Source organism: Leptinotarsa decemlineata, unplaced genomic scaffold, assembly GCF_025532065.1.
Source record: "Leptinotarsa decemlineata unplaced genomic scaffold, Ldec_3_MD MMD2_tig00026354_RagTag_RagTag, whole genome shotgun sequence".
Classification (NCBI taxonomy): Eukaryota; Metazoa; Arthropoda; class Insecta; order Coleoptera; family Chrysomelidae; genus Leptinotarsa; species Leptinotarsa decemlineata.
The window spans coordinates 2,397,670-2,422,864 of NW_027412702.1; the positions used below are offsets into that span (position 1 = coordinate 2,397,670).

At 35.4% G+C, this 25,195-nt stretch overlaps 1 protein-coding gene across 1 annotated transcript; it reads right to left on the reverse strand.

Annotated features, from left to right (window-relative positions):
• Positions 1-6,128: 6,128 nt before the first annotated feature.
• LOC111513495 (spermidine synthase) lies at positions 6,129-23,076 on the reverse strand. Its single transcript, XM_074184389.1, has 4 exons — positions 22,772-23,076; positions 13,488-13,686; positions 9,226-9,460; positions 6,129-6,508 (listed from the first exon to the last, which is right to left on the reverse strand). Exons 1-4 carry the CDS (start codon positions 22,900-22,902, stop codon positions 6,210-6,212), a joined length of 864 nt encoding a protein of 287 aa, XP_074040490.1. The 5' UTR covers positions 22,903-23,076; the 3' UTR covers positions 6,129-6,209.
• Positions 23,077-25,195: the final 2,119 nt, after the last annotated feature.

The following is a 25,195-nucleotide window of genomic DNA, read 5'->3' on the forward strand; positions in this document are numbered from 1 at the left end:
AGATATAGAAATAAAATACTTTGTCTAATCTCCACTTACTTGATGTATTGATATTAATACGACCAAGGTTTCGGTTTTTACACCATTCTCAAGTGTTATATATATATATATATATATATAGTAAGATATATACTTTCATTTATTAGTACCAACTACATAAACTTTAAACTGTGATTAATTGCGTTGTCATCTTTATATATTTCACTTTATCTGGCAAGGTGTTGTATAATTTAGTCCCCAAGTACAAATAACTTCTCTGTCCGATGCATTTGTTCATAATTGGTGCACCTAACATAGTTTTGCTTATTTGATCGGTTGATCGGTGGTTTATTCAGTAGTAATTTCAACAATTTATTTTGCAAGGTCTGTATTACATTATAGTGTGCTCTTGAAACACCTCCCCAACCTTTAATTCTACCAAACTGCTATAGACTATTACTCTTTCTTTTTTAGTTTGTTAAGTAGTTCACATGAGTTTTCCATCTGAAAGAACGATCCAACATTCTTCCCAAATAGTTAATTTCATTTGCTGGTCTTATTGCGAATGAAATTTGTTTGGTTATATCATAGTTTGAAAGAGATGTCTCAAAGCTACCGAATGGTTAGTAAACCATTTTTTTTCAATTTACCGATAATAGTCTGTAGTCCAACCATGTTTCAATTTTGGTAAAATTCCTTTCAATTTTAATTTTCAAATTGTACCAGTTTGTGTCTTTATAGATTATCACAGTATCATCGGCGAAGCTGATATTTTGACCTTTTTTCTCCAATAGAAATATGTTATTCATATAAATTGTGAATCTCAAAAGACCCAACACCGTCCCTTGAGGTACACCACATGTTACTACCTTTGTTTGGCTGATTTCATTATTTATTTTGACCTGTTGATAAAGTTTGATGAAAATGGATTTAACGTTGGTTAACGCGTAAACGTGATCTATGACAAACAAATTTTATTCATCTCTTAATAGAATAAGTTTAGATAAATAATTCCGTTTTTATTTCTTGACATGTAACCAAAATTTTGAAACTTATAAACAGGGTCATAGGGTTTATGGTTGTTTTCTATTCGACTCCTTGACTAGCAGCTGAAATGTAATCAATAAAATTGGGAAATCCCGTTAATGTATCTTATCACTATTTATTTAATTGCATTCAAACATCGATAATATGTATGAGCAGAGTAATGTTTTTGTTGATAATTATATAACCTAGTTCGCTCTAGACTGAATCCTCATTGTAGTTTATTTACTATTCGCATGTTCCATTTTACAGAATCTGCTCGAATGCTATATTTTACATAATTATGTAATGAATGTGTTGAACAGTAGTGGACAGGACCGGATTACCCCTAATGTCAACACCTACGACAGAAAATTCAAACCTCCCTTATCAAAGATATAAACGAGGGCCACCACGGCGATCTGTTGCGAAACCAAGCGTTTACATCTTTCGCCGAAAGAGAAAGGGGTTCCTACTTGCGGTGAAAGCTGCTAAGAAAGACAGAAAGTAATTTCTCTTTTGGCGGTCAATGTCCACGCTAACTCAATGCAGATTTTTTTTTTGGAACAGTTGATTCAAACAATGATGAGTCCAATGGGCGGAAGTACTGTACGAAGTGGCGGCCACGCGAGCTTACCAGGGCACACCAAATCCAAACATTAAAGACTATGGCAATGATATCCTTTCATTGCCATAGTCTTGATGATTCATCCCTACATTGAGAGCAATAGCAAACACAGCCTAAAGAACAAATTTTCATATTACGAAATATGGTTGAAAATAATAATTATGTATCGGGAGTTTGGGGACAGACCACGAATAAACATATTGAGGTGATTATTACGTACGGAATGTTATACGAGGAGTCATAACAAAAGCCACCACAAAGACGAACGACTCATTTATTTTGCAGACGTATGACAGGTCGAAATAGCGTAATTTGATGATGGACAACAAATGCTTTACTTTTTGGGATCTGATTCCATCTAATTGCCGATAAAAATTAAACAATAGTGCCCAGTTTGTTGGTGTTTGCAATTGTAGTTCGATCATCTACATCAGACACTGCTTCTTCCTGTTAATCTAATAAATAAAACATATTTTCACATTCACTTAACACTCACTCATTCGTCTCTATTTCTCCGTACTGGTGAGTCCTAGGAAGCTAAAATTTGGTATATAGGGAAGGATTTTCGAATATTCCAACTGGGGCACCCACGGGGGATAGAAGGGGCGCGTTTACATATGGAAATTCCCTTTTATTTCCGTTGGGTGAATTTATATTCAGTAATGGCATTATACCCGTACGAAGCTGGGGCGGATCGCTAGTGTGAATATAACGAAACTCAATTCTTTCGCTTTTCTGACCATTGAAAATTTAATAACAAGAACTATGCCTTCGTTAATTTTCGAAACTGTATTTGAAAACACATATTTTGTAATTTTAACTTTCTGCCACTTACAAAGAGCTTTATTGGATCTATCAAATATTTTATAATTTAACACCTCTTCTTTGATTTTCAATCACAGTTTATTGTGTAACTGCTACCATGCCCCTCCAGGGTTGAGATCCTTTAGATAGAATCCCTTCAGAACTTGAAGTTCCTTAGAGTGTTTCGACCCATATACGAACCGTTTATCCGGTAAGATTTTCAGTTCCTCAGTCTGGTCTTTTCATTCGATGGGGCCAAGCTTATCGGCCGATGATTGTCAGGGACTGTGGGATTCTTGTTTAGTTTTAGGATCATAATGACCGTGACCTCCTTGAAAGATTACGGGAAGTGTTTCAGCAGGAGTGTAACGTTAATGATGTTCGTCATTGCCGCTACTCCGTTCCTAGGTAGGGATTTTAGTAAACGGTGGTGGATATAAACTTGTTTCTGGTTTATTGATCTTCATCAGTAATATATTCATTATCAATGATTGGAAACATTTAGTTGCAACGATTCATGAACTTACGAAGTCAGTATTATCTGAATTTTGTTTGGTGGGTACACGACCTATACTTGAAATTTACGAATTTTCACTTCACTTAAATCAAAAGACGTTTTTCAGAATAAATCAAAGATTAAGAATAAGTGTTAGGAATCACACGTTAAAAGGTAAGACCTCGTTATTCCTTAGCTCGCACAAGTTTTTCCACTACTGAGAGTTGTCGTTCGTATGGGGGCGACAGCTGATTAACGAAAAAACAGATTCAAACAGACAGAAGTAATTAAATTTGTCCAGGAATGTTATTGCATTTCAATGGAATCCAAATAAACGGATTCATCTAAAACAGAAACAGCTTCTCACGCGTTTCAATGAGTATTTCACCAAATAAGTTGATGTGATCAGAAAATGACTGTTATTAGTTTTGCAGTTCAGATCATCTACTGTCCAGATTGGATTCATGTTAAGAGGACCAAAGGTTCGAAATATTGAATTGTTTATTTTTTATTTATTCAAAACTAACTTAAAACTGATAAAAGTAAAAATATCAAACCCACATATCTCTCAGAGAGACGCTGAGAAGCTGGAGAGGAGAAGGAGGTAAGTGTAGCTCTGTTACGCCAACAACGCAAAGTACAAAAATCGCTTTTAGAAAATGCCAAAATTAGGTGGTACTTTTTAGGTGCTTTTTAGGTCAAAATTCAGGTGCTCTGTAACTTACACCAAAACTGAATACTCAAAGTTGCGTTGCTAGCATTATGTGATGCTAGCAACGCAATGGAAATAATAATAAAATAATGAATGTTAAGGGAACACTATCAGGTGATAATTAATAAGTGCTAAACGGTGAGGATCGTCGGTCGGTAGCCGGGCGGTTCGACGTGGATGCTTTGTTCACTCAGTCAATCGGCCGATATGTGAGTCGATGATTCAAGCCCCAGGTTGAACGCTCAATTTTCACTTGCTATCGTCCAACCCGTGTTAGGAATCACACGTTAAAAGGTAAGACCTCGTTAGTTCTTAGCTCCAACAAGTTATCGTTCGTAGGGGTGCGATAGCGGGTTAACGGAAAAAACATATTTAAACATTTTTTAATGGTGGTTATCGGGTCCATGGTGGTTATCGGGTCCATAAGCCTCATATGAATTATGGAATCTAGATTTACTATAAATATATAATGAGCAACTAATTAGCACTTCATTCTCAAATCCTTACTTATCGAGGAACGTATTGTAAGAACTCACTCCATCAGTCATAGTGGTTTTCCATAATGCCCCATATGGCATTATGGAATCTAGCTTTACTATTATTTATCTAGTGAGGTCCTAATTAGCACTTTAATTTCTTGCCCTTATTCATTAAATAACGTACTATAAAAACTCAGTAGATCAGTCATGGTGGTTTTCAGGTTCATGAGCCCCATAGGCATTAAAGAATCTAGTTTTACTATAAATATCTAGTGAGCACTTAATTAGCACTTTATTTTGATTGTCTATGCATTAGTTTACGAGTATCTCAAGACTTTATTGCATATTATTAATTTCTCAAATCAGGTATCTCAAATTTTTTTTTGCTTATTCGCGGTCGTTTTCATCTTAATTTCTTGCAAGCACCTAATTAGCACTTCATTACCACGCTTAGTTTATACCTGATAGAGCTATCGTCCTCGTTTTCGAGAGACCTGATTCTTAGATCTGTTGTTTAGCGAAATTGGAAGCTTTTGTTTACTAATTAGAAAATGTTACAATCCTCACCGTTCACCACCTGATAGTGTTCCCTTAACATTCATTATTTTATTATTATTTTCATTGCGTTGCTAGCATTATGTGATGCTACTTTGAATATTGAGTTGCGGTGTGAGTTACAGAGCACCTAATTTTTGACTTCGGTACCTAAAAAGTACCTAATTTTGGCATTTTCTGAATGCGACTTCCATACTTTGCGTTGCTGGAGTAACAGAGCATGGAAGTATTGCTATGTATAAATATTTTCTGACGCCCCTGCCCTGCAATGCAAACTTTGTTCCTACGGAATAAAGTACCAACGAAGCTCTAACAAGAGACACTGTGAAGTTGACTTCGGGAAAAAACCCTGAAAATCTCAAGAACTATACAATAAACTCCAATAACTAATTCTTTCATGCCCTTAGTCCCGTTTATGTTCGTATCGCTCATGAAATAGATGAAGTGATTCATAGATTAACCCTCTATCTGATTTTAAAAGGCTCTGGTAATGTTCCACTCCGACTTTTTGGTGAAAAGAACTTGGAGCACATACGGCCAAATCGCCCAACACAGTATGTGACAAATTTCACACCAGCCAATAGATCAGTTACCACTGATGGCGTTATAATCATGTACTCCTTTTTGAATGTATTCTTAATTTTAAAATGTTTTTTTTTCATTATTACCACACTTTCCCGGTACCTTAACACTCGAGTAACTGTATTCTCCATAATATAAGAACATAAGGTTTCATGGTCAGAGTCATGATTGAAGAGTTCAAAATCCGAGCTGATAGGCCGTAGTCGAACGGAACCTGAGGTACCAAACGTTTTTTCTACTACAGAGGCATACATCATAGGTGATATATGCCTAGATTGCGGAATATATATTTCGAAGTCTCAGCAACGACTGGCTGACACATACCACTGAGGATGTCTGCCGTAGAAACAGATGAAACGTTTCCATTCGACCAATGCCTACCAGCCCGGATTTGGTTAAATAAAATCACTTATCTCTACTTTATGCTAGTTCAACAGGCTTTCTGTTCAATACTTTCATAGAAAAAAACAGTTAATTGAATAGTGCAATTATTGTTCAAGCATGTATTCCATATTAAAACAAACTGAAAAAATTATTTCAGGTCATTTCATCTCCGAATGAATGGGGTTTATTTCTGTCTTGGCAATGACAATGAGAAAAATTTTCGTGTTCAGTTATTTTACCAAAAACAATATAATAGCATCTCCTCAAAAAAAAGCTCAACAATTTTGATTGGAATGTATGCCAAAAATTCAAATTCGATATAGCAAGAAGATGACCCTACCTACTTAGCGCTCGTAGAAAGTCCAATACTGAAGACTGTTCTTCCTCAACACTATCAGACAAATCTTTTTCGACGCCAATATCAGTAAAAATACAATCAGATATTCAACAAAATATGAAGATTAAAAAAATTTCAAAATTCAAAAATGTTTTCTCGCTATTTATTTCAAATGCAACATAATATGATAATAATAAGCAAAAAATAAAAGAAGAGACTTTTGACATTTGCTATCTCAAAAATTTTCTGACGAAAGTAGGCCAAACATAGGAAGCTGAATGAATTTCATCGTTGTAATACCGCAGTTCTAGCTCTTCAATTTGTTTTTCTGTAAACTTAAAAACTGGTTTCTTTAAATCTATTGAAGCGTCGAGAGTAGCAACCATATATCCAAGTTGTCCATCGGTATAGCTGGGAACACTGGACGTGGCATAATTTACAACAGGAAAATGTTTTCTGCAGTTTTCCATGGTTTTCTTCATGTGAGGTAAATCTAACCATATGGAGCCAATCTGACAGCTGATGATACCTGCAAAACAGAAACTTGATGATAGATATTGAGCAGGTTATCGACAACCAGTAAACTAAAATTTACATATTTAATGAAATTGGCTGATACTTGATGAAAATCCACAACGTATTCATATTCGAATTTGATTTTTCGAATTTTGTTCTCATGGATCTTTTGGTGGTTCCGATGTCTAACTTCTCAGTGAAAGATACCATGACTCTGTTTGAAAACACATGACTCATTGCCCTCAACCAGGGATACCATAGCCGTCTGGTACGGGAGGCAATAGACATCCACAAACATACTGATAATTTCAACAAAAAAGAAGCTGTGACACCCAACCGAATATGGACTCCCATTCTTAGGAGTTCAAGAATGGCAAACAGCACGACGACAGGTAGAAAAGGGTCAACGAATGTTATTGACAATTTACCTAACCCAGGTACAGGTGTTATCACACTAGACTACCTGAGTCAACATAAACCAGCTTTACGCAATTTGACTAATCCAAGTACAGGTATTAGCACACCAAAGTACCTGAGTCAATATCAATACGCCTCACGTAGCCGTAATATCCATGCATCAGAGATTAACTCAGGATGTATGAACCTATTCCATTTGTGCGGCTAATTCAATTTCCACATTCAATAGTAGGAAAGGGATCTTTCCAGCAAAGTCTTACTTTGTTATTTGAAGAAGACTATCACTTTCATCTGTCAAAGTTAAAAATAAGTAATTACAATGAATACGTCACAGAGATTCTCGTTGAAGCCGTAGAAGTGTAACATTTATAACTATCTCCCGATTGCGGTGAACCATTGATCTCCAATCCTAACCAACTTTCCACGTCGTTCAGATAAGTCTATGTCTTCCATGTTGTTGAGAAAGGCCTCATCCTTTTATAACTGCTGCTTGATGTGCTTTTTTATGACATATTTCTAATGACCAGATCTATCAACAGGGCAGATGGCTAGTCGATTTTGCCTCTTGGCATCAATACAGGGTGTTCTTATATGTGATAAATATTTTCAAATTTGTTTATACGCCTCGTTCATTTCTGAATCTACAGTGTAGTCCACTAAGTCTGCAACAAATGGGAAACTTTTTTATTATCGATTTCTCAGAAAATATTATTCTTGACGAAAGTTGGTGCATGTTCCAAAACTATACCAAGTGTACCTGAAATGGCTTTATGACAAACACCATACAGGATAGGCCAAAAAATATAAAGTTCGTTCAAGAGTAAAGTACCCTTATTTCAAAAAACATAAAAATATGTTGAAGAGAAAAGTTGCTTAGAATTAAAAATTATGTTCAGATACGAAGTCATGGCCTGCTATTCATTTTTTTCTTCTTTTAGAAAATTTTGAATTATGATACATATTGTTACTATTTTAATTCAATATGTATTTGAAATAGCCACAATCAAATCAGTTTGGAGTATTTTTTATCAAATTAAAGTGTATTTGTAAAATTTACTTGGATTTGTATTTTTTTAGGTGACCGTCAACTTCATGTTTGTTGCAACGATATTTAACAGAACTCTAGAATAAAACAAATATTCTTTTTAACGATGCAAATACTTTACTAAGCATAATGTTCATATGAATAAACTGATGTCAAAATCTATTGCGGATAGTCATGAACAAAAAAGAACCAATAAGCGATAGTACAGAAAAATACAGTAGGTAACTCAACAGATGCTAACAATAAAAATTATCGACACCTTCACTTTCGATACTCTTGAACTAACTTTATATTTTTTGGCCTATCCTGTATGGTGTTTGTCATAAAGCCATTTCAGGTACACCTGGTATAGTTTTGGAACATGCACCAACTTTTGTCAAAAATCGATAATAAAAAGTTTCCCATTTGTTGCACACTTAGTGGACAACACTGTATAAAGTCATACTTGGCACCAATATTCTATTATCAATGTAGATAAAGACTCCAGTTTTTTTTAAGTAAATGGTGTGGAATATCTAAATCGAGATAGAGAGACATGAATATTTGAATGAAGAATAAGCATATTGTTTTTTAGGAAAAATACCTGGTGACGTCTTAAAAAAGTCGAAAGGACTTAATGGGTCAGGATCATATGGAAAATTCAATAGTCCATATATTTATATTTTCAAATATATCCATAATGTCATTTATGCAACGTATTGGCACGTATCAAACAATTTCTCACTTCCTCACCAGAAATGGAGGCCTGGTCATTTTATGGAAAAAAAAACTCATATACAGGTTATAAAATTTCCATCACCTTACTTCGATTTCATAGAAGTATATTTCTCAAGAGCAGAGAGTGTCTTTAAACCACATATTTTCCTTTTCCTTCAAAACACGTAGGAGATTCAATGTTAAATTGGAGCTAGCCTTCCATAGTGACATGAGATGTTTAAGGAATCTCGTTACTTTGTGAGCAATCAAAGGTGTCTCGCTAAATGCATGATGAACAGAAGCGATATTGTTCCTATCAAATGATTTGAGGTAAGATATTCACTACACTGACTCTTACATAATATATGAAAACTCAAATCATGTTCACCCAAGATTAAGGAAAATTTCGATGGGGATCTGTTCCAGTCACAGCAACTATCAAGCATCAACTAAGCATTCACTGATTACTTGAAGAAACCAGATCCCAAGAAATACCTTATTCAGATCATTCAGTTCTCTATTCATTTACTGTTATACGCACATTCATTTTGACCAAATTCTCAAATACATACCATTTGGTTTGAGAGCGTTCTTAAGAAGACCATAATAGTGTTCGGTGAAAAGATTAGCTGCTGGGCCAATAGGATCTGATGAGTCTGTAATTATCACATCAAATTCTTCCGAATGGTTTTTCATGAACTCAAAACCATCACATATGTGTAAGGTGACTTTTGGAGAATCAAAGCCTTTAGCCATGAAAGGTAAAAACTTTTTGCTTGCCATGACAACTTTCTCATCAATCTCCACCTGAAAGAAGTATACATACTACGTTATAAAAAACAGATGAGCAAGGATAGTTAGTAGAAAAAATAATTTATCCGAGAGTTAATGAGGGACTGACTATAAACAAAAGCTCAATAAGGTCAGTCACGTAGAGAATTATTGTTTAGAAAGAGAAATTGTGAATAATTTTTATTAACAATGGATTTTCCTTTGGGGACAACATTTTTGGGTCGATCGTAAAACTTAAACCCAATTTCCAATCACTGAAGATTGTAGATACATTAATATAATTTGGTTTGATCGTAAAACTTAAACCCAGTCTTCAATCACTAAAGATTGTAGATACATCAGTATAATTTTTTGATTACTTGACAAATCCCAAATATTACACCAAATTCACAAAAGGTCTGATTAACTGCATATTTTTCATTTCTCGATATGTCCTAAATTGTTTTGATAGTTATATTTTTATTCAATACTAGCTTTTACCCGTGGCTTTGCTGGCAAATAAGTGTCCGTACAATAGAAATGATATGATTATCATTTTCTAACAATCGCCGAGCTTCACATGCTTCTCTGTATGTTTGACATTCCTGATCAATGACAATTTTAAGATCTGTAAAGTAGCTAGATTTTCGGATTTTTTTGACAAACCGTTTTTTTTTATCTTACATAAAAAATATTTTTTTATATATAAAAAGTATCCTATGTTACTTCTAATACCTCCAAGAACATGTGTACATGATAATCGTTTGAGTAGTTTTCGCGTGAAACCGTAACAAACAAACTTACATTCGCATTTATAATATTAGAAGGGGTTTGTAGGGATGTTAGGGATGTAAATATATCATTACTATAGACTACATAGTTGTTTTGATATAAAAGATTAAATTATTATCAATTGACCAATCATTCGGCTTGATATTAGGACACCCGAAAAAAAAATGGAAAACGAAAATATTGAAGACAAAATAATGAAAACGTTTCAAAATTTTCAAATCTTTATTTATCTTCAAAGAATTATAAAAATTCATAAAAGAAGACGATTGTGAATAATAACAATCGAAACGTCGCGACGTGAAGTAGCTTGGTTCGAAATATTTTTTCTATTCTTTTTCATCATTCATCTTCATTGTGTTGTGATGATTACAAGATACTGCTCGCTTAACTCCACCATTATGGGTTCAAAGGTACAGTGTATAATTGGATGGAGTTCTATCTCAACCAGCGCAGCTGAGTTATGAGAACACCTAAGCTATTTATTATAATGAGGGATCGATCAACTGTGGAGTTCCACAGGGGTCAATTTTTCGACATAATAATGGATGGACTGACTTGATAGTTGATGAAAATTTATAACACTATCCATGATAATAATTACACAACTTTCACCAAATTTGTATTTCTAGAAGCGTTTCGCTAACACCGTAACTTCCTCGGTGGCTTCCTATCGAGGATGCTAAGAAACCAGTCTAGAAATAAAAATGTTTGTGAAAATTGTATACTTACTATTAATATCGTAAATAGTAATCTCATGACTATTGATAATACCTCAACTGTCTGGCACTGAACATATCCAAGAGGAATTTTTAGTCATTCAGATGCGATTTGGCTAATTTGAACATAGGCAATGGCTATATTACAAACTGTGCCAGTGCTGAATTTCTAGGAAAATTAAAAGTTGATAAGCATATCACCAATATGAACAAACAACTGGGTGGTGGATAGAATCCCAGTTAGAATTTCGGGAGTTAGCAGAACAAATCTTATCAACAGATCTTTTGTATTGCAGATGCATATTGTTCTATACCTGGCCGAGGCAAAGCTTAAGGACTCTCATAAACTCCTTGTTCTTCGCTTCAAAATTTGCACAGTATTCACTCTTTCAATTACTGAAACAGTATGTCTCAGAAAAACACAACTCAACAGTTTCAATGCGGCCCCGAGTTACTACAGCAGTCGTCAGGCATATACCAATGCTAGTATCAATCTGCCAAGGCAAAATACTTCGGGAGAAGGAATACCTGATTTACAATAGTTGCAAAATGTCCAGCGCTCGTCAAGTGATTTGGGAGTCATTCATGATATTGAAAGGTTTAGAGAAGTTGTAATCATTTTATTTCGGATTCGACCATACTACAATATGAATGAATTTTTTGAAGATACTTTTTAAATTCCCTCTTTTATATCCCTCCTGCGGTGTTTATCAGTTTGATTTATTCCTTGTCTCATTATTGTTTCATTATCACTATTGTTTTGCAATAAAACGTATTCGGTTTCTGATTCATTACTTTTATTTTTATTTTTCATTGTTTACATATTATTAATATTCCAGTTATAATTTTGTCCATTTGTGTACTCAAAAAGTGCGCAACCTGTCTTACAAGAAAGGGGTTGTTCTTTCGTGTCGGAAGATTGCTCGCGTTCAGCCTATTCCCAAAAAGGGCAAGAAAACTCTTCCAAATAATTATAGACCAAACGCTTTACTATCAGTGATATCAAAAATCATGAAGAAAGCCGTGAACCAGCATATCCACGAATATTTGAAAGGCTTCAACATCTTGAGCGATCATCAATATGGCTTTCAGAAACAAAGAACAACAGGTGACTTGCTATCGTATGTCACCCTTATTTGGAATAACGCAATCGAGAAACCTGGAGAGTCAAGAGTTGTTGCGATTGATATTTCTGAGGCCTTTGACCGTGTGTGGCATGAGGATTTGCTGGGCAAACTTCGATGATATGGCTTGTCTGATCGTTTTTGTGTGTGGCTCTTCAGCTTCCTGAAAAAAACGTTGCCTGCTAGTGACCGTCGATGGATATCTCTTGAATACTTTCACCAACAACGCTGGTGTTTCCCAAGGATCCATATTGTCTCCAACCCTCTTTTTATTTTATATCAAAGCCTCATCGGAAAAAACAAGGATCCGAGACAAGTGTGCTGATGACAGCACACGTCATTATATTTGGATTCCAGGACATCGGCTGCGGCTGCACATCTTCACCGGCAGCCGGAGGTTGAATATCTTAATGGGTTGAAAGTAACTAGGTTCAATTCAATGCCACAGAAACCCAGGCCTCGATGATTTTCTCCAAAAAGATAAATGTTTCCAAACCTGGTATAATAATGTCAGGTCAGACAATTACACTTTCTGCTTCAATGAGTTTGTTTGTGGTTGAAATGGACCCCAATTTGCCTTGCAACAATCATGTCACTGAAATTGCAAAGGCTGCTTCTCAAAAGCTTAGAACACTGTTCTGAACCAGAAAACTGTACACGCCTCAGCAACTTCCGATGATTTATAAAGCTCAGAACAGAACTTTTTTGGAGTATTATTCTCATGTATGGAGCTCCGCTCCCAAACATACTCTGAAGCTGCTGGATTCCATCCAGAAAATAGCCATTCGCCTGACTGGAGACGCGAACATCACTTGCAACCTTGATAGTCTGGAACATCGAAGAAAGGTTAGAGATTTTTCTCTCTTCTATAGATACTTTCACGGGAAGTGTTCAGGTGACTTGGCACATTTGGTTCCACCAAGAGCGGTACATATCAGAAATACGCGACGGAATCACTAATTTCGCCCAGACACCGCTCTAAGAACGCCTCAAGAATTTTCCTGTAGTGCTTGTAAAATTAGCATTTTTATATTTTCGAATTGAAGACTCATTTTGTTTTTATCTTGTTTGAATTATTTCGTTGCAACTAACTCAGTCAAATATTTCTGTCCTCTTTCGCAGGCCCGTTTCTTCTGCTACTGTGGCAGACATCATCAGTGGTATATGTGCGTATATATTTTTCTGAAAATGTAAGATAACTCAAATGTATGTTTCTGAATTTCAAATTGATTTTACTTGTACTGCACCCGATTTGAGACAATTACTTTTATGGAATGACTCAAAACACTAGAGACATGATAAATTATTATTGTAAATCAATTATTATTACTGAATTTATTAAATCAACAGTTCAATATTTCTCTATTCAAAGATTGACATCATTCACGGACATTTAGTGATCTGTCAAAGGCAACCGTCTGTGTTTTTTACCTGAACAACTTCCTCCACCATAGGATGTTTCACTACCTCACGTGCCACACCTCCATCTCCACCTCCAACAATCAATACTTTTCGCGGATTGGGATGAGAACATAGGGGTAGGAAAGTTAACATTTCTTGGTACGAAAATTCATCTTTTTGGGTGCACTGAATGATTCCATCCAAAACTAGAACGGTTCCATTATGTTTCCTGTAGATGAAAAAAGTAAAGATACTATGCTAAATAATGATTATTTTGCTGTTTTTCAACTCCAACACTGATAAGATAGTATAGTTCCCAATTTTTTAGGTAAGTAATAAGTATGATAAGCTCTGTAGAATAGACAATATCAGAACAAATGCTTTGTCTTTATTCATTCCACAATCCATTCGAGTTAACGTACCTCAAAATACATACTTTCTTCGATAGTTCAAACAAAAACATAATATATATTCATCAAAAAATAGGTATTCGACTCTCAGGTTATTCCCCCATACAATTCAAAAGATTGATAGAATACATAAGGAATAACACTTCCAAAATACAAATCATGAAATTATAAAACAACAACAAAAATTAATTGGCGCTCCGGGACGACTTCATTGATTCCAGTGGCGCATTTGCTTTTTCAGCTGCAGGAAAACCCGGAAAAACCTGCAGCACCACATCATCTGAAAATCTTGATCTGCCAATGTTATCTCTTTCATAAAACAAAATGAGGCTCCAAAAAATTCAATACGTCGCCAGAACACTTAGTGACACGACTATCGTCAAACTTAAACCAGTCTATTTCGTCTTTGACCAAGGCGTAATAATGGCCAGATTCAACGCCAGAACCACAGTGAACAATGACTGCATGAAGATCATAATAGTGGTCTGCTACATTGAAGTGTTCATCTATTTCGAACCTTCGTAAGAGTTTGGGGTTGAAAATATTCCCTCAACATCTGTTCATTTGCTTTAATCTTGAAACTATATTTGACAAAACTGAAATTTTTAGAGATTTTAACCAATTTGATGTAGTAGTTAGTCCCTTTGGATATGAAGTTTCATATTTTAAGAAACTCTTAGGGTTTCTAGACGTCAAGGTCGTAGGACTTCTGAGAAGAGATTTTTTTTATGATGTTTTTAAGAATATATTTTTTGTAAAAACAGTGTGTCCAACAATCTTTTCAAATTATATTGCATTCTTTCCATATCTCCAGAAGGATAGCAGAAAAATTGTCAGAATTTTATTACATGCAATTGTAGCAAGGTTTCAATTACCAAGGTTATCTCTTACATAGCATATATGCTCCTATATAGGCAAATTCATAAGCAAAAGTCCCAAATGTACTTTTTATCATTCAATCTTGATTCCTCTAAGAGTTGTATAATGGTGCGTGTTAATTGCAATTTCAAAGAATTAAAAAAATTAATTATGTTCATTCAGCAAGTCCCAGGAATTAATAAGAAGACAATATTTGTCCGTCTAATTGATTTTTACTCATCTACTCTCATTAGAAATATTTTTCCTTGGCTTCAAAGTAAGCTTCAGTTGCGGTGATAATTTCCTCATCGGAGTCAAATCCTTTTTTCTGGAGCATCTTTCTGAAATTATCAAAGAGCCAGTAGTCACTGGGGGCTAGATCTAGAGAGTATGGTAGGTAGAAAAGTAGATTGAAGCCTAACTCATTCAATTTGGCGATTGTTTCATTAACTTGTGTTACGGTGCATGTCTCGATGAAAGATTTTTTTTTATTCATATGCAGTAGCTGTAGCTGTCCTTCAAACGCATCAGTAACTCAATATAGTAGTCGCTATTAATGTATTTTCCCTTTTGAATGTAGTTTATGGAAATCATACTGTGCACATCCCAAAAACTAACGTCCTAACTTTATCAGCTGACTGTTGCTGATATGTAGGCTCTTACCGCCTTCACGTCAATCAGCTGACTGCCACTTTGAATATAGAGTGAAATGGTGAAACCATGTTTCGTCCTATGTCACATACCGACGCAAGAAATTCTGTTTATTAATAGAGAATCGTCGACTCGTTAGATTTCTTCCAATGTGAACAAACATGCCATCCATCCACTTCCAGTTAATATGTTTGCCATCTCAACAATCTCACACGACTTTCAAAACGTTCTTAACTTTCCGTGAGTGGCGCTTCGTTTCTGAGCATAGATACTGGCGGCGGACTGAGAGTTCGCATACCTTTTTGTCCCCGAAATTGTGAAATACAGTACGGATGACTCTTTTTTTTTTTCATAAAAAAAACATTTTGAATGATTATATTTCATTTTACATTTATTCCTTCATTCATTTCATTGTTACAAAGCATCAACATCGACAAAAATATAATTATTATATCCTAACAAAACATACAAAAGTGTTCAAGACATATCAGAATAACAATCTGTACAAACACAAGTTGAATGTTCAAGGCACATAAACTTGGTACATTTTTTACAGGAAAACCGCGTTGGTCTATTTTTTTTTCGGTCGCAGTAACTGCATCGACCTCTGGAATTTTCAGGCTGGGGAGAGGGAGTAGGATCGTGTATCTCAAACAATTCTTTGATTCGTAGTATTATCGTTTTTGGAATATTCTTCTGCATAGCACGAAAACGAATATGGTTTTCGGTTAACGCGGCTGATAGTTTATGCAAAAATAGCCTCCTAGCTATTTTATCAGAATTCTGCAAATAAAACAACACTAAGGAATTTACTCCAGCCATATTCAGCATAGCGTAAAAAATAACCATAGGCCATCTTGATGTGTTTCGGGCGCAGTCATAAGCAGCACACATTTTGTCCAAAGTGTCAACTCCGCCTTTAGTGTTGTTGTAATCAGCAATCCTCTCAGGTTACGTTTCGTTTGGTATTCCCAATAGGCTCAACCATTCTTTGCACAAGTGCTAAACCTGAATTTTCCAAAGCGTATGGACCAGTGGGTTGTTTACCAGTATACACTTCTAAGTTGGTAGTATAAACTGTTTTGAATCAACTAGAGCATATATTTTCAGCCCGTATTTATTAGGTTTGCTCGGAATATATTGGCGGAAGCTGCATCTACCACGAAACGCTTCTAGCTTTTCGTCTATTGTAACATTTTGATATGGAGTGTACGCAGATTTGCAGTTAGCAACAAATGCGTCAAAATATTCTCGAATCGGGCATAATTTATCAATTTTTCTTCTTTCTGATCGAGAATTGAGATCATCAAATCTAATATGTTGAAGTAAAAACTTAAATCGGGTCTTTGACATTGTTAGACGGAATTGCTCAACACCTGTCCCGCTGTTGTTCCACAATTCAATAGCATTCAGACGGCTAGATTTGATTACTCCCGCCAAATAGAGTAGTCCATTTAGAGCCTGTATTTCATTTACGACGGTTTCCTTTATTTCACGGGTATAATAATCCTTTTTATTTCGAATATGCATATTGGTATACTCTACTATTGTACTTAGCATTTCGTTATTGAAAAAGTATTTCCAAATATCTAGAGGTGTTTTCAAACTTTTTACAGCTTCTTTAGCACCTGGCATACGAGTGATCAAGTTTACAGCCCTGGTCCGTGATGTGGGAGGATGGTGTTTCGCCCACTTAGTTTTCTTATCTTTTCCGATGAAGTAAGGTACTCCTGAGGGCATTGTTTCTACGTCACCATCCTCAGTCTCTTCCTCCGAATTAGAATATATTTCATGCGTTTCTACAATATCCTCTTCGCTGTCTTTTGTCGGAGTCGTTCGGGTCGTCTTCAGTAACTATATTTTCATTGAGACACTCTAACATTAGTTGCTGTAATCGTTCTTGTTCTTTTTCGTATGACGCCATCTAGTAAATTAATAATTATTCAGTAAAAGTAACAATTCTCAGAATAATATTTCTTACCTTTCATGGAATACGAAAAAAAAAACTACAAAACTTGCAAATTTTAATCTGTAGAATATTAAAGTAATTTTTACTGGCGGCGGATTCTCAGTCAGCATTCAGGTACCAAAACTAAATGACTGCACTTCTGTGCGGCTTACGATACACTGATGACCACAACAGTAAGTCCAAGGAATTCAGAGTGCTGCGGGATGGTTGGGCAGAGGAAATTGAAATGAAGTACGGAAATATTTGGTTGCGGAATGTGAGTCCGCGCGCCAGTCACGGAAGGTTAATATTTTCCGAAGTTACTGCTTCATTTGGCCTACTCGAGCGTTCCGCATCATTTTAAAAACGTTTGTTTTATACTCATAAAAAATTCACGATTCGTATTATAAATTTCCACTCGTAAATTATCTAGGACAACATAAGTATCTTCAAAATATAAAAGCTATCCTATTCTCCAACGATGATCCAAATATGTCTATCAATGATCGGTTAGCAGGGATCAAAGTTGTTCAACATATCAAAACCGCCTTGCATGACGGTAAATGATCGGTATCACAGGAAATAAATAATTTTAATATATCAATAGCAATATAATTTTTGTATTAAACTAACCAAATCTTAACTATTATACCAGGTGGCGAAAATTTAATTGCTATTGCTATCTCGATAACGGTAGAAGATACGATGTTGGTTATATTAGACTAACAATTACTTTTTAGAATACAATGGGATTATATTGAGATATTGTGAGCCGTTCTCGAAAGAATCGAAATATAATTGTAATAGTTGGTTTTGATTTTTATGCCCTGGTATCTTTATTATGCAGAATATGAAAAAAATGTATGAATGTTTTTGATTGAACTTCATGAAGATTATACCATGCACTGATTTAATTATCCATACAACGTGTTACACTACTCGTATTTTCGGGTACAATGTACTGGAGTGGAACGCTGAGTAAAAGTTATGAATAATATATAGATATCTGCAAGGTTAGGAAAGGCATCATGATTTACAAAAATACAGGTCCATATTTAAAAAAAACGTGTGCGTATCGTTGAACTATTTAATATTGAAATTGTTCAACTTGAAGAAAGCTTAGGTTATCACTTAAATTTTATGTATGTCAATATGATAATGTAAGGAAAGGTTATTCATTATTGAAATCTTTTATTAATTATTTTGTACATAAAAGTACATATACTGTTACTTTTGTTGGAATAAATAACGATCTAATAATGTACATACACAAAATTAGTATCATCATTTTTAAGCCACGTTTTCTATAATGAAAAAATATTACGTGCTTGCTGGTTAGATTTTTATAATACTGTCAACAATATATGTCTATCGCACAGTGAACACTGAGTGTCTGTCCAACGAGACAGACACGCTGTAACGCGTTAGGTAACAAAGCGGTTTACCCTCCCATAACAAATTATCACTTTAAAAATGATGAGGGTGCCCCGAATGAACGAAACGTCGTATGATACATAAAATGAGTGCATATTGTAGCCTTCATGAAAATGAATCAAAAATCCTTCATGCATTTTTTCATATTTTGTATGACAAAAATACCAAATCAACGATTTCGTTATCTTCATTAGTTTATTTCGAGAATGACTCACGGTAGTCTGGATTTCACAACATAATTTGATTGCATTCCAAAAAGTAAATTGTTAGTCTAATATAACCAACATCATATCTTCTACCGTAACCGAGATAGCAACAATTTGCAATTAAATTTTCGCCACCTGGTATAATATTATAACACATGGCCGTTAAAGTAATATGTTAGCAATCAACGGAGGTAGACGAGCTTTTTACTGGACCGTCATCGGATAATCTAATGCCTGTCAATTTTTTTTACATGCATCTAAGCAGAACATTTAAATAGTTTGTTTGAAGGTGATTGACAATGTTTCATGGAATGACAATGTTACAAGGAAAAACATCGTTTTTGTGAAGAATTCAAGGCATTTTGTCGAACTACTAGGGTCAATTGAAGTCACAGCAAGATCAACTAATTAGTTTATACGTGGAAAGCTTTTACACTAACGTTCCGGTCGAAGAAGCACTCCAAATCATACAGAAAAAACTATCCGAAGACAGGAACCTGAAAGAGAGAACGAATCTACCTATAGAAGTAATTATGGAATTACTAGGATGCTGTGTACGAAACTGTTATTCCCAACTGAAGGACGAATTTTTTACACAAGATGAGGGACTGCCAATGGAAAAGCCACTGTCACCAGTCATAGCCATCGTATATATCCAGTGGTTTGAAACTTTAGCCATTGAAGAAGTCCACAAGAAACCTCGAGTCTGGTTGAGATATGTTGACGACACCTTCATAATATGGAACCATGGGAATACTGAACTGGAAAAGGAAATCCACAACGAATTGCCATTCTTAGACGTTTTGGTGAAGAGGGCCGACACCAAGTGGGAAACATCTGTATACCGAAAACCCACTCGCACGGGACAGTATCTGAACCACGAATCCAACCACCATCAATCAACTAAAAGAGAATCATCAAGACTCTATTAGACCGAACTTTCGGGCTCTGTAACACGAAGGAAGGTCTCGAGAAGGAACTAGACATCATCAAAAATGATCTTCAAGGGAATGGCTACTCCAAAGCGATGGTAGAAAATATTTTGGCTAAAAGACAGTAGCCTAGCAAGGAAGAGAAGCCGTCACAACCAATGCTTGCACTTCCCTACATCAGAGGATTATCGGAGAGGATAAGCAGAATTGGTTCCAAGTACAACATCAGAACCTGCTTCAATCCGGTAACACTATCTGTATCAGCCTCACGAAAACCAGGCCACCAAACGCGACTGCCATTCCAAGAATTGCATTTACCGGATACCCTGTGAGTGCGAAAATCCTATATTGGTGAAACTAAGAGGCCATTGAATGTTCGCATTGCCGAGCACAAAAAACACACACAGCGAGGGGAAACCAGCAAATCAGGAATAGCAGACCATGTTTGGACCCATCAACACAACATCGAGTGGTCCCAACGTGAGATCTTACACAGAGAGGAACATTGGTTTAGGAAACATATGAAAACCCATCATCGAGCGAAAACTCCCGCCAAACGGTCATCTCCCACTGAACCAGTGAAATGGAAAGCGGGGATAAGTGAAAGTACCTACTCGAACGATCCATAAATAGTCATCTCCCGGAGGAATCAGTCCAGTCATCACCCGAAGACGATTGTGGATACTAACAATCGAAACGTCGTGAACTAACTTGGCTTCAAATCTCTTAACTTTTTTATTTTTATCTTTATTTTCATTTTGTATTTCTTTATTTTTATTTTTTGTTCAATTGTTTTATTTTTACTTGTATTTTATTTCACTATTATTTCATTTCAGGCTTTTTTTTGCCTAATATAATTGTTATTTATAGCTATTTATTTTTAATTCTTCTTTTTTATAATAGGGAAGCCCAAGGGAGGATTTCAGGATTTACTAAAGCGCGGCTGATTAATATACAGGGGGATACCTTGTACCCGGTTAAGTACCTCCACCAAATATGAGCCCCATATATAAGGCCGCTCGTGAAGGATAAAGGATCAGATTAGTAAAAAAAATGATCATCAGAAATTCTCGAGCGCGTCAGATTAATGTAGGGTGAGTTAATTACCTGTTAAAAAGTGTATATTACAGTAATCTGACAATTTGAGAGTAGCGTAAAGAAAGGGGAGGGCAGCAAAGTTGTAAAAAAATAACGTCATTTCGACATTCTCGAGCGTAGCTAATTTTTTTTATTTTGAAGGAAATAAATAACAAAAATTCGTCGATAAAGTTTAATTGCAGCTGAGTGATACCTATATTTCCCTCTCTGAGTTTCTATTCCTCTATTCTCCATTCACTTTTTCTCTATCTATTACTCTCTCACTCCGTCCCCACTCTGAATTCGTGACTCATTCATGATGAAGATGATGATTAATTAATCAATTAATTGATGGATGTAGCCGTTACTATGTGGTAGGAGATCATAATGAAGAAAAGAGAAATTGAACTTTCTATGTTTTTTACCACTTTTACTTGTAACTAACGTTACTGCAGTTTCGTCCTATAAGGACATTTTCAAACTTATACAATATATGAGTTTGAAAATGTCCTTATAGGACAAAACTGCAGTAACGTCAGTTACAAATAAAAGTGGTAAGAAACAGAGAAAGTTTCATTTCTCTTTTCTTCATTAATTAATCAATTGATTATAAAAAATTAAAATTTTTTGAACATTTTTTAAAAAAATTATTTTCTTATAAATACAAGTATTCTACTTAAAAAACATACACTTATCTATTTGCATGCTATTTTCTGAGCTTTTCAAATAATTAAGTTCACTGAATTAAAAAAAAAATATTGTTTTTGTCAGATTAATCGAATCCCTCTAGATAATCGTCAGATTTATGAGACAGCACGTCTAAAACATAAAGACGAACCATATATATCTTAATCTGACGCGCTTGAGTATTTCAAAATGTCGAATTTTTTTGCACATTATAATAATGGCCGCGAGTTTGCGTCAGATCGAAATCGTCAGATTATTGAATGAGAGTTTTTTTTGTTGCACTTAACACCCACTTAGAAAATCTGACGCGCTCGATTAATTTTTTTTTTTTTCACTTTCAACCCTTACGTACAACCACCCACATCATGCAAACGATCAGATTAACATACCAACATTATTAAAAATACGTAAGACATTGATGCTATCATTATTTGACGCGCTCGAGTTTGTCCATGCAACAGTATTTTTTTACATATTTAAAAATATATAGCCGCTTTCCCCACCGATGAAAAGGTATATATTATATAACATTTTTTTCTTATCATCTAAGCTTTGCAACCTAATATGTCTCAATGACGCTCGAGTAAATCCCCACTTTGCATCGTGGGCTCCCCTGCTATTAGTTGTTTCAGGGATTTCAAATCATTTTACATATTAGACAATGGAAGTCCGAACTAGTGAAATTCATTTAAATAGTTTGTATACATTCTAAAATGTTTGGAATATTATCGAGGTGCCCCGTATAAAAGGTATACAAAACTATTTTCTTATACATCCATAACACCTACGTGTATGGCAGATGGCAGATACGATGTGTCAGTCATAAGTCGTAGTTTTTTAAATACAACAATTGTGTCGGGAAACCTATAATGCCGTAAGCCGTTTCCGAATTTGATTTTAAATAATACGTTTCGTTCTTCCTGAAAAGCTATAGTGCGCAAATAAATTTTCTTCACTCAGATAAATGCACGATTTACAAGTTCCATTCATTCATCATACAAATTTCATTCGTTTTCGCTTCCAATGCCTGCTGTTTGATAATGCACAATTTCAATGCGCATGCCCTCGTACAACAACAAAACTAATCAATAGCAATAGCAGAATAACTTACGATTCGAATACGAGTATATCCTGAAAATCAGATTTTTCATTGTACAAAATTTTGTCAACTTCCAACGAAAAGCATTGGCCTGGCCAATCGCCGTTAATTTCACTAAACCAGCCGTCTTTTATTTGATTCATAACACTGCTTGGATGCTCATTCACAAATAAATAATGAATACCGCATTCATTATATATATATATATATTGGCTATTTAAAGTACTGCAAAATCCTTGGATGGAGATAAAAACTATAAACCTGCCACGAAAATGTAATGATCGCGCGCCTTTCAAGGTCAGTCGAATACACAAATGAAAAGGAAGAAACAACAATACGAACAGACAGGAGGGTCTATATTGAATACGCTACCATTGGCGGGTTCATGCAGGCACGTTTGGGATTAGGTAGAGTAGTGGATATGTTTGGCAACGGCGGAAATGGGTACAGTTGGGACAATACAACAATACACATGTGTCATTGACTCGTGCATTCAAAAAATTGATGTAAAAGAAACGACGTGGCTGCTGCTTTGTAAAAACTAACCTAACCCTCTGTTGAAAAACTGCTTTTATTTTTGAAGTGCATAAAAAACTAACCCAGATTTACGATTTGGGGCAATGACATGAAAATCGTCGGCATTTCATTAATTATTCTGCAAAAAAGTATATTCTTTCGTCGACCTCTACAAAAAATGACATTTAACTCACTGCGGGATGAAAAATGCGCTTTTCGTCTCTAGAATGCGGCACAAATGTGCCTCGTTCTTTTGGTTGGATAACACTGACGCACATGCTACTTTTCCTCTCGGTAACCTAGCGACGAATTGTTTATCAAACTGTCAATGACAACTTGAAATACCTGTCGACGGTAAGTGTATCACTGTCAGTTTCAACGCACATGAAAAATTCCATTTTTATGTATTGATTTCGCTGAAATATTGTTTAAATTTACCATCATGAAGTTCATCTTTCTAAAGTATATGGTTTTGCCAAAATTTTTATGTGAAATCCATTTATTTGCTGGGAAATTATATAATTTTCAAATCTGTCATTTCTCAACATGAAAAATGACAAGTCAAGAAAGTTGTCATCCAGGAGAAAATCAGATGGAAATGAAATTATTGTATGTCCTGAACCCAAATCAAACTTGGAATGCAGTTTTTGTTATCGGATTTTCAATAAGAAGCGTGGTGTTAACATTCATATGAGGAAAAAACATCATTCAACACCCCTTTCTCAAAGTACTAATGAATCTTCAATGCTATCGAACATTTCTGCTTAATGAAAATCTCACTGAAAAAATTAAACAGTGGAAATACAATTAAGTGTCTGGAAGATCGATATATATATTCTATTGAATCGCCATTGATACATTCTGTACCTTTAGTTCCTTTGCTTCAGACTTTTTCAAAGATATTGGTTGAAAACTAATTACGGGAACAGGCTATTCTAGAGCAAGATCATTTTTGATACAACGAATCAGCATTGCAATTCAGAGAGGAAATGATGCATTAGTTCTTGGCACTATTTCTCCCTCTCAAAGTCTTGATGAAATTTTTTTTCCGCCCACAAAATTGGTCTGATATAACTGAGTTTCCTGATACAATAGATTTCACCCCAGCTTCTTCTATTGAAAATTATCCAAACGGCAATAAAAGTAAATGACTAAAGTTAGGAAAATTTTATGGTAGAAGACTAACAGACAAACTGAGCACTAACAGTTTCAACATCATTAATGGACAAATGCAGAAGGGAAAAAATGTTCAAACCAGGGAAAATTTTGCGGAGATTCAACCAATTGCCAAATATCCACCTTTTGACCACTACCCGCCCACCAGTCTACAACGTATTGAACAGTTTGAGCAAAAATATCTCGTCGAACGATAGAATGAAATCTACCCCGGTTATATTTGGAGTGTGTCGTTTTGTGGAGCAGTTTGAGTGCTTATTTTCCTGCATTAGGACGAAAGACGGAAGAGTGGAGAAACATGTTACCAACGACCAAGAAGTTATAATTAACACTGGCATCGCATTCGGTCCGACGTGGAATTATAAACTGTTAAATAAGACGCGGGCTGACTGAATTGAGGGTAAACAAGATGCGAAAGAGTTTCTAGGTTTTTTCATTTGAATGGACTCAATGGTGAAATGTTAAAGTTAAAGGAGTTGGTTGAATATTACCCTGAAAATGAAAAACCTCTCGTTGACTCTGATCTGCATAATGATTCTAATAATGAAGGGAACGTAATGGAACCAAAAACTAAAGGACATTCAACCTGAAGTATCGATTTCATCAGTACACCGATAAGTGACATCTTCGGAGGGCACCTAAAGTCGAGTATTTTATCGTACCGGGGACCACATTACTGAGAATATCCAGCCTTCTCTCATGCTGCCACTCAACATTGAGAAAGACTGCCAGAGAAGCATTCAA

Bases quoted from the DNA above. Each gene is read 5' to 3' on its own strand.
- LOC111513495 (XM_074184389.1), bottom strand. From the start codon at position 22,902: ATGAATCAAATAAAAGACGGCTGGTTTAGTGAAATTAACGGCGATTGG. The intron at 13,687-22,771 runs GTAAGTTATTCT...TTTCATCTACAG, and splicing joins GATATACTCGTATTCGAATC to GAAACATAATGGAACCGTTC. The intron at 9,461-13,487 runs GTAAAAAACACA...TACTTCTTTCAG, and splicing joins TGGTGGAGGAAGTTGTTCAG to GTGGAGATTGATGAGAAAGT.